The 10,570-nt window shown below is 42.3% G+C and overlaps 1 protein-coding gene across 2 annotated transcripts; it reads right to left on the reverse strand.

Annotated features, from left to right (window-relative positions):
- Positions 1-2,010: 2,010 nt before the first annotated feature.
- On the reverse strand, positions 2,011-7,604 carry LOC311038832 (uncharacterized protein). Of its 2 annotated transcripts, XM_084048438.1 has the most exons (8): positions 7,576-7,604; positions 7,237-7,278; positions 6,482-6,566; positions 5,470-5,564; positions 4,760-4,831; positions 4,428-4,499; positions 3,054-3,125; positions 2,011-2,407 (listed from the first exon to the last, which is right to left on the reverse strand). In XM_084048438.1, exons 5-8 carry the CDS (start codon positions 4,764-4,766, stop codon positions 2,229-2,231), a joined length of 330 nt encoding a protein of 109 aa, XP_083904564.1. In that variant the 5' UTR covers positions 4,767-4,831; positions 5,470-5,564; positions 6,482-6,566; positions 7,237-7,278; positions 7,576-7,604; the 3' UTR covers positions 2,011-2,228. The 2 variants fall into 2 exon arrangements, with proteins under 2 accessions (XP_083904564.1, XP_083904563.1); XM_084048437.1 differs by having other exon boundaries at positions 4,428-4,831.
- Positions 7,605-10,570: the final 2,966 nt, after the last annotated feature.

Raw genomic sequence — 10,570 nt, forward strand, 5'->3', positions numbered from 1 at the left:
CTATTACTGACTACATCTATAAATATACCTGATCAATATAGATTACACTCAAATGTGATGGGGATAGTTGGGAGGAGGCTCGGCAGTGTCGGGGGGTACGTTGGGCTTTCAGGAGCCAAACGCCCGTATTTCATACATTTTGGTAATTCATTTGAAATACTGTATGCCAGAGAAATAACTATCTATTTATTTTGGAGGACAGTTCATGGTTCATCTTGTAAAACCAAAAAAAACAAGAATAAAGCACTACACCCCTGACCCTGTCACCACCACCCGTTCACATTCCTGGAATTACGTGATAAGCATGGGAGGTCAGCCATGCCACCTGCACATCTGCAATGGCAGCTGTCAATCTTCATGTGTGAGCTCCAGAAGACCCAGCTGGTCAGCTCAGCTACATTTATGAGATTAAATTGGGCCGTGTCCGAGTCAGCTGTACCCTTTGCAACTCACTCCATGGATTTCTTAAAATTTGGCTACCCTGCCACATACATTGCAGTTTGATTTAAATAAATTCCCAATGAACCAAACAACTGTTTGATTGTTCCCACTCACGCCTGTATTTTTGCATGCTTGTTCGTTTCAGTTGTAGACGCCGTGGAGTATCGGGGCTGGGTAGACATTCTAAAATGCGCTGCTGTCTGTAACTATCCATTTTGTGTTTTCTTCAAAACATACTTTTTGTTACTACTCCTACAGATTTTGTCCAAAACTGACGCACATTAACTCTGAGTCATGTGATCAATATGTATCACTCAGATTTTCCAGACTCCATTCCGATTAGCTCTGATTGGCTTCAAAAGTTTGCAAAAAAGAAAATATGCCTCAAGTCCTGAACAAACCGGCTAACAAATAATTGTGACGCCCACTTGTTGCCAGTCATTTTAAAGCTTGGTTCATCAAAATCCTATTCACAATACACCACCACATGTTCTGGTTGAGTGAGTTGGGCTGCAATGGCCCACATAGCAAAAAAGACCTGGCAAAGTTATGGCCCGGATCATGCTGTTTGTCATGGCCCACTCGGAGCAATGGTCTATACCCCCTGGTCTGGCGCCAGATCGGTTTGCCAGAAGCTCAGACATACATGAACCGTATATGGGCCAGCTGTAAAGGGCCACACTGTGCTGACCCAGTGATGAGCCAGAACATAGCAAAAAAGACCTGGCAAAGTTATGGCCCGGATCATGCTCTTTGTCATGGCCCACTCGGAGCAATGGTCTATACCCCCTGGTCTGGCGCCAGATCGGTTTGCCAGAAGCTCAGACATACATGAACCGTGCATGGGCCAGCTGTAAAGGGCCACACTGTGCTGACCCAGTGATGAGCCAGAACAGTGTTTCCACTGCTGGCCCAAACATGGGTCGCCAGAACAGGGCCTGAACAGTGTTTCCACAGCTGGCCCAGACATGGGTCACCAGCACAGGGCCTGAATAGTGTTTCCACAGCTGGCCCAGACATGGTTGGCCAGCACAGGGCCAGAGCACTGTGTCCATACTTGGCCTAGGCATGGTTGGCCAGAACTAGCCCAGAACAATGTGTCCATAATTGGCCCAGATATGGGTCACCAGCATAGGGCCAGAACACTGTGCCCACAGCTGGCCCATACATTTGCCAGGACAGGGCCAGCTGTGGACATAATGTTCTGGCCCAAAGCTGGCAAAGTTATGGCCCGGATCATGCAGTTTGTCATGGCTCGCTCGGAGCAATGGTCTATACCCCCTGGTCTGGCGCCAGATCGGTTTGCCAGAAGCTCAGACATACATGAACCGTGCATGGGCCAGCTGTAAAGGGCCACACTGTGCTGACCCAGTGATGAGCCAGAACAGTGTTTCCACTATGGAAACAGGAGCACCTATGAAAAAAGTCAACTGTAGAAGTTAAGATGGGGTGTGACAAAGGTCTTATTTAGGGGGGGTTGTGCTTTAGTCAGGCTCTCTCCTTTAATCAAGCCATACTAAATGCCATACACAGGCTATAATTGACTAAGATAAAATAAAAACAAGCATAAAGTTTTCTGCTTTTTTATTATTAAACTGCAAACCATGTGAGGCAAATGCGTGTATGAACAATGCAGTCAACATTTGGAATATGTGAACAATGCAGTTAACAAGAAACTGTAAACTGAAAAAAAAAGTAGTGCTTTTTTGCTGAAGTGACGGTCCTCCCTCGCCAAAATTTAACTCACAGAATTTGACGTTCCGAGTCAACAAATCTCATCATGTCCATTATACATTTCCGATGTGACAACTGTGAGTCACAAAGAACTGTACCAGGAGACCCTCATCCACGTAGCTCGCACCTCCCTCAGAACCAAGGTTCACGCAGAGATGGCAGACCTCCTCCACGAGGCTGTTGTAGATGCTGTTCTGGCCATTGTCAGAACAGAACTGATGAGATCCGAGTCCTGAAATCAAAGCAAACATAAGAATGTTGTTCTTTAGTCAAGTGGCTTAATTATTGGTAAAATAGTAAATAAATAAAAACCTGTGTAAGAAAAGAGGGGGGAAAACGCAGCATCAAAGTAAATTTATTATTTAGGCTTGTATACCCAAGGGATGCGGTGACCTAGTGGTTAAGAGGGTCAGGCTTGTTACCGAGAGGTTCCCAGTTCGACTCCCCAACACGACACTAGGTATGAAAATCACCGGGTGATTAACAATCCTGCAGGGTCTGGCAAGAAATAAGTTACTGCAACTTAGTCCAAACCCTGGGTAAATAACGATTTCTTCCTCTTCCTCTTCCCAGGAGTATTTATTTTTCTATGTGAAAAGAACTTTGTATGTGCTTTATAAATAAAGCACTTAAAAACTTAAGCTAGTGATGGTACACCATATTATCAATATTGGCAGACATCTTAAGTAGTATATTAAAACACAATTCCTACATACTGTAGGCTATATGGGGGGGGGGGGGGGTAAGTAATTTTTGGTGGTGCTACCTACTGAAAAGTTAAGTGGCACCAGTGAAAAAGTTACGTCTGGAGCCGTGACCCCATCCCAGAACTAACTGTATCTACGTAAACACACCATGTCTTTCTAGACAAGACTCACTCTGCATTGGAGCTCCTTCACATGCGCCTGTCTCTGTCTCTTCTGCCCCCACCTCCACCTGACGCTGAAGCCCTGAAATCAAAGCAATCATGAGAATGTTTCTTCAGTAATGTGTCTTAATTATCAGTGCAACGGTAAATAAAACCGCAGTAAGGAAAAATAAATCCATTTTGTTTAGAACAAGAATTTGGAACTAAAGATGAGATGTGGTCATGACCAAAAGCACAAGGTCACAGGTACAAGCATAGATATAAATACCTAGATGCCTCATCCGGCAATGGCCGATGGACATTCTCAGTAATTAGCATACATGGTCGGCATTTTTGTTTCTTGGAGAAACTGGCCAATCACCGCGGGTCTTTCCCGTCACATGACAGAATCTACGGTGCGCTTGATGTGCTGCAGCACCATGCCCTGAGTGCACTGAAGAAACAACCCCAGAAGTCCCTGGAAAAACAAGGCTTTGATTGGCCTGTAGTGTCGCCGCCCATTGTAAAACAATAATGGATACTTCCTTGTAGCCGTCAAGGAAAATCTCATAAGGAAGTGTCATACATCACGTGGTTGCGTCCATAGAGATGCGCCATGACACTTTCGGTGGCATAACATCTACCAGAAGTTCAGTGAATACATTGCAGTGGATGAGAGCCTTCTGGACAGCTCGTATCAAACATTATTTTCTGAACGAATGCAACCTTTGTGTTTTGTCATGAGCTCAAAGACTGGAGTCCTCATGCACGCGCAGTCATTATCATACCTTCAGTGTAGAGTAGGCTATTATTTTAGAACACACTCTAATTCCTCTTATTCTGATCAATCTGATTTTCTCATTTTCGTTGCAAGTTCAATATATTTCGCCTTCACATCTGCACAACTTGATGTAAAATTGTTTCTAAAACAGCCTGTTTGAAACAATTTGTCTATAGCGCCGCTGATACTGTACAGTATCAATTAGACTATCTTAGATTTATTCAATCATTTGACATTATATCTTAAAATCTATAGCCTAGTTTGACTATCGACCCAACACTAATACTGATGAGCTCAGCCACTTATCATTATTCTACTGATGCTCTGCGAAGAGATCAAACGTGACATGTTTAGCCTAGATGTTGGTCCGATCGTTAAAGTTGATATTTGAATTAAAACGTTACTTTGTTTAGCTGAACATAAGCTGGCATATATTGCAGCTGTTCTGCAAAAAGGAATGGTCAAAACTACCCAAAAATATGTGAGCCAAACTTGTGGAAACATATTCAAAAATATTTTTTTCAATAGGGCTGTAACATAAGAAAATGTAGGAAAAGTGAAGCATTCTGAATACTTTCCGGACTGACTGTACGTAAACACCCCATCTTTCTAGACAAGACTCACTCTGCATTGGAGCTGTTTGAGAACCCCCTGTCTCGGTCTCTTCTGCCCCCACCTCCACCTGACGCTGGAGACCTGAAATCAAAGCAAACATCAGAATGTTTCTTTAGTCATGGGGCTTGATTCTCGGTGCAACGGTAAAAAAATAAATAAATAAAATAAAATGCAGTAAGGAAAACTGGAGGGAAAAAAAAGAAAAAACAAATCCATATTGTTTAGAAGAAGAACTTGGAATTTAAGATAATTTAAGCTCAGTTATTAATGGCCAGACAAGACCCCTATTCCAGAATGAACTGTATCAATGTAAACACACCATCTTTCTAGACAAGACTCACTCTGCATTGGAGCTGTTTGAGAACCCCCTGTCTCGGCCTCTTCTGCCCCCACCTCCACCTGACGCTGGAGACCTGAAATCAAAGCAATCATGAGAATGTTTCTTTAGTAATGTGTCTTAATTCTCAGTGCAACGGTAAATAAAACAGTAAGGGAAAATAAATCAATTTTGTTTAGAACAAGAATTTGGAACTAAGGATGATGTGCTCTGTGCTGAAGTGTGGGTCATGACCAAAAGCATAAGGTCACAGGTACAAGCAGCCGAAATGAGTTCAGTCACCCGAAAGACTTGGAGTACTGCTACTGCTCACTTCTTTGTGTCATCATTTCCAATTTCACTTGTTTATCCTGTATGAGTCATCTCTGATTGGATAACATTGGTATCTGACCATAACATGCATGTTCTGTTTACTAAACACCTGGAGACAGGGAGACCCCTGTTACTGAACACTTCATAGTAATTATTGCCATCCGAATATAGATATGTTTATCTTTTAATAAACAAAATCACTTACTGCACAATTCTTTAAAAAATAGCAGTAGCTATAGAATAGCAGTGTTCCTTCATGATTGACTAAATTAGCTTCTCAATTCTATATTGTATGTCCCAGCAAAGTTGTTAGAAGCCAATTTAAGATAAGGGTTAGCATTAAACAACAAACAAAAAGGGTTTTGTGTGTGTGTCTTCCCCGAGTAGAACTGAAATTCTTACCAGTTGGATTTTGAGGTCGGGGCTATTTTGTAGCCGCTCCTCCAGGTTTTCTAGGGATTGGGTATCAGCTAATGGCAGCAGATTTGGTTCAACACCTATGAGAATGAGAAAAGCTTTATCACATCACAGGTTTGCAGGTGTAAAACAGTGGGTGTATTTCCATAAAGAAAGGGAAGAAGATGGAGCAAGGGGAAGAGAGAGAAGATACATTTTAAAAAACAACAATGCATCTACATATTTACACAAGAATAAAGTAACTTTATTCTTTTAAGCCTTAGTCAATTTAAGACATTTAATGAATAGAGTAACATCCTCGCCTTTATTCCAACAGTCGATTCATTTGTGGATTATACAGTGAGCTGCACGTTTTAATTTTTTTCCTCCTTTTTAAAAAGGCAGTGAGCTTGTAGATCGGCGGTAGTGACGTGGCGCATCTAGTGAAAGCCGGAATTACACAATTTACATGTAAATAGGAAGTAAACGAGGGGGGGGAATGGCGTTCGGCCACAGATGGGATTAAAGCACTTCTTTATTGAAAAATATGAACTAATACATTGCACAAATACTCTGGACACCTACTTAACATTTGGGGCAAGCACCTTATGTTTTGCATTTCTACATGTTTGGAGACATACAGCTCCAGGTTTTACCGGTGACATTTCAGGGCAAACTGGGGGTGTGGTCACTAAGACTCTCGTAGATACGAAAGTAAAAGTCAGATTTGATAAAATACATATATGATAGTCTTGATCTAAGGCTTTAGTGAAGCCACACTTTAGAGCGTTTGTCACCACGGTCCATATTTCAGTGACAGCATGCCTGTTGCTCACTCGCATCTAAACGCGGTGTGTGTGCGGTGCAGCGTAAATGAGTCACGCAGTCAAGTTAGATAAGTCCTGACAGATAGTCAAATACGTCTTTGATGATATATATGCCTTGTTTGAACGATTATTAGCACACCAAGGAAAAAGATAGCGCAGAGATGCAACAGAATCAACCAGATTGAACTTACTTGCTGTGAAAATAACAGCTGCTGATCAGACAGTAATGAACTTCTCCCATGCGCTGGAGTCATACAACCAATGACAATCACAGCCCTGCAAGGAAAGAAATGTTTGATTAACTAACAATACAGTATATTCAAACTCTAATTTTGTTTACAGTTGTCATATTACAATTCACCTTAAAATAAGTTATAAGTAGCTATATCATATCAGTGGTTCTCAAAGATTTCCATGTCAATTGTATTTGGCTTCAGATTTGAAAAGGTTGTGCGCCAAGGAACCCCACAAGAGAAGTGTATTTACACCTGGAGGAACCATCTCTAGAAACCCACTTTAAGAACCAACACATTAAATGTACAGTGGTTCTCAGGTGGGGTTCAGCAGGGACCCTCAAGATTCCAAATGGACCCTTACAGGCCTTTAACTCTGAGAGTACCAATTGAACCAAATGGACCCTTACATATCTGTAACTGTGAGTGTACACATGTAACCAAATGGACCCTTACATATCTGTAACTGTGTACACATGTAACCAAATGGACCCTTACATATCTGTAACTGTGAGTGTACAAATGGAACCAAATGGACCCGTACAGGTCTGTAACTCTTACAGATCTGTAAGGGTCCATTTGGTTCCATGTATACTGTCAGTTACAGACCTGTCAGGGTCCATTTGGTTACATGTGTACACTCACAGTGTACAAATGGAACCAAATGGACCCTTACGTGTCAGTAACTCAAGAGTGTACCAATGGAACCTTACCTTTGACTTGCTTATTAAAAGTCCCCCCTGGCCTACAAAGCCCTGCAATATAAGTAAAATAAATATAGATTATTGAGGCAACTTCATGATAAACAGTAGAAAAGGCCACACACCTATGTATTCTATATACAAAAGGCAAGATACTTTTGTTTTAATAGCATGTTGTCTTTTAAAACGTCCAAACAAACGGTTTGTGTTTACAAGGAAATACCTGTTACACTACAGGCTAACTAACCAACAGAATCTTACATTATGTGCAGCATATGTTGAGTCACAACGTTATTTCTCAACCATTAATGTTCAGACGTGATCTAAATAATTATAAATGCATAAACATACCTCTTTTTGCTGTTCTGTGTTCTGTCGACATCTCCCAAAGACAATCTCAGTCACAGCTGCTGCTGATTAGACCAGCTGAGCTGGTTATCCCATGCACTGGAGTCATGCAACCAATGAGAGCACAGGACACGGGGGTGTGTTCTGAGGGACGACCAATGAGCGCAGGTTTTATCGGTTGTCAGGGAAACCATCACGACCAATCACCGCAGGCTCTTGTCTCTCAGGCAATGGGAATAGAGTTGGAGGGTTTTCATTTTTTGGCATCAAAATATACTTCAGTACTCAAAGTAAAAGTACTCATTATGCACAATGTCCCATTTTACAAGTTATCATGTGTATAAAATCCTTTGGAAATAGCAGATCTACAAGCTCACAACGCGTCACAAAGCGATGTGTTGTGAGCTTGTAGATCACAGTGGTGTAAAGTTAATAAGTGTATTTACTCACTGTACTAAAGTAACATTTTTAGGTATTTTTTTTTTACTGGAGTATTTCCCATTCTCAATACTTTTACTTCTACTCCACTACAACTTAGAGACAAATAATGTACTTTTACTCCACTACAATTATTTGAAAACTTTATACTTAGTTACTTTGCAGATATAAATTATAATGAAAATAGCAGATCTACAAGCTCACAACGTGTTGCATTGGCGCCGTGTTGTGAGCTTGTAGATCTGCTATTTTCAAACATTTTAGTACTTTTACTATTGATACTTTAAGTATTTTGATGCCAATACTTTTGTACTTTTACTCAAGTAACAATTTGAACACAGGCCTTTTACTTATAACAGAGTAAAAGGCTCTGTCATGTCATTTAACTGGGTACCCCTGGAACCCCCTCAACCCAGTTTGAAGGGTCCTTGATGATCTGCCTTACTTTTTACTGCATGTAGAGACACATATTGGTGTGGTGGGTGATTTCGGTAGCTTTATTGTTTAATGATTCTTGTGAGTTGTTGTTTTTAACTTTTTTTGTGATGTGTTGAATGTGAGAACTGATTCAATACTGTTAAACTGTCCTTGTTATTAAAATCATTCAGACTCCTCAGGAGGAACATGCGCTTTTGGGTCTTATACTGACACTCAGCTTCAGGGAGAACCATGCATGTCCACAAGTGGTCAGAGAGCGCTTGTCACCTGCATATTTAAAGAATGACAGTCCATTGTTATTGCATGTGATTTTGTTTGTGTTTATGGAGAAGAGAATGTGGCAAGACACCCTGTGGGACCCCGGTATTTAAAACAATATTACAGGATGTCAAACCATTACATGCTGGAGTCTGTCTGAGTTACAGACCCATGTGGAAACCCCTCAAAGGAGGGTTTTGAGTTTTGATTTATTCATAGTTGACAGCCAATCAGGAGTCCAGTCCCACATGTGTGGGTTCTCAAAGCCTGTTATGGAACAGGTGTTCAAACTCTGAGTCATGTGTCATTTTTTACAGAGACAGCCGTGTTGCAGTGCCGTTTTGGAGTATAAGAATTACATATTTTCATAAGGACTTTGTTGCTTAGCTCATGTACAGCTGATGTTCAGGATACTGGCAAGTGCATGTGAGTATCAGTTCCACGTACAGTTCCATTGGAGAGTGTCTGCACTACTGTTTCTTCTTCAGGAGTGTTTGTCATCACTGCCATTCACTTTGCTGCATTATCGTGCAATGGAGCGAGGTGGGCCACCTCCCACTCAACCCCGGCAAGACTAAGGAGATGCCGGTGGATCCCCGAAGAAGCAGGAAAGGTCCCACCAGTACCCAGCATCATCAAAGGAGAGTCGGTGGAGCTGGTGGACAGCTACAAATTCCTGGGCGTGCACCTAAACAGCTCGCTTGACTGGTCCGATGATGCCAATGCACTGCACAGCAGAAGAAAGAGCAAGCTCTTTTCACTCAGAAGGCTCAGAGGGTTTGGGGGGGGCGGGCAGGATCGTGGGTGCCCCCCAGGAGGGGATGGAAGAGGTTGCCATGGTGCGAAGAGCAAAGACATCCACATCCAAAACACAGCCAAATCTGGCAAACAGATCTGGCCCAGATCTGGCTCACTTATGGCAAGCCGGTTCCGGCATGACAAAAAAACGGACCGTGCGAGGCACCGCGCTACGGGCGCTAAACTGTAGTCAAAATAAACTAAACTACGTCGCTACTCACATAAACAAAGGTTCTTATGCGTCCTTCAATGTCGGAAAGTGTCAGAACTCTTAGCACATCCCCATTGACTTTCAGTGGTAGTGTGCTGAGTTCCGACATGACATGGTAGTTCCGACATGGCATGGTTTGTTTTCTGCTCAAAATAGTCTATTTTACAGTGTGGGTGGGGTGCTGAGAGGTTACCCACCCCGGAGAATACACTTTCAAGGTCCACATGTCGAAGAGTCCTTGAGCAAGACTCTGAACCTTATTGCTCCTGGTACGCAGGTTGCTGCCTTGCAGCCTTTTTAATCCAAGGGACTTGGATAAAAAAGGTGCCATATAAATGCACCATTTACCATTTAGGATTCAACACATCCAAGCCAAAGAGACCCCATATATGGATATAGCTGACCTGTTTTGACATCACAGTGTGACTCAACCAGCTCAGCAGAAGGGTATACATGCCAAAACGCCCATGTGCAAGGGCTCATGTGCATGCACCCATGTGCGCGAGATCGCCCTTTAGGGCTTGTTAATTATAAGGCTAATCTGGGCCAAATAAGCCCATAAACACATGCAGGCCAGATAGAAGTAAGGCTAACCTGTGTGCCAGATACAAAAATGATAAATGAAATGAACCCAAAACACATGTGGTCCAGATACAAAAATGCATAACGTGGGCCAAATGAACCCAAAACACCTGTGGGCCAGATACAAAAATGCCCAATGTGGGCCAAATGAACCCAGAACACATGTGGGCCAGATACAAAAATGTCTAATGTGGGCCAAATGAACCCAAAACACCTGTGGACCAGATACAAAAATGCCCAATGTGGGCCAAATGAACACAAAATACATGTGGG

This window comes from Gymnoscopelus microlampas (genome assembly GCF_963454915.1).
Source record: "Gymnoscopelus microlampas genome assembly, chromosome: 22".
In the NCBI taxonomy this organism is placed as follows: Eukaryota; Metazoa; Chordata; class Actinopteri; order Myctophiformes; family Myctophidae; genus Gymnoscopelus; species Gymnoscopelus microlampas.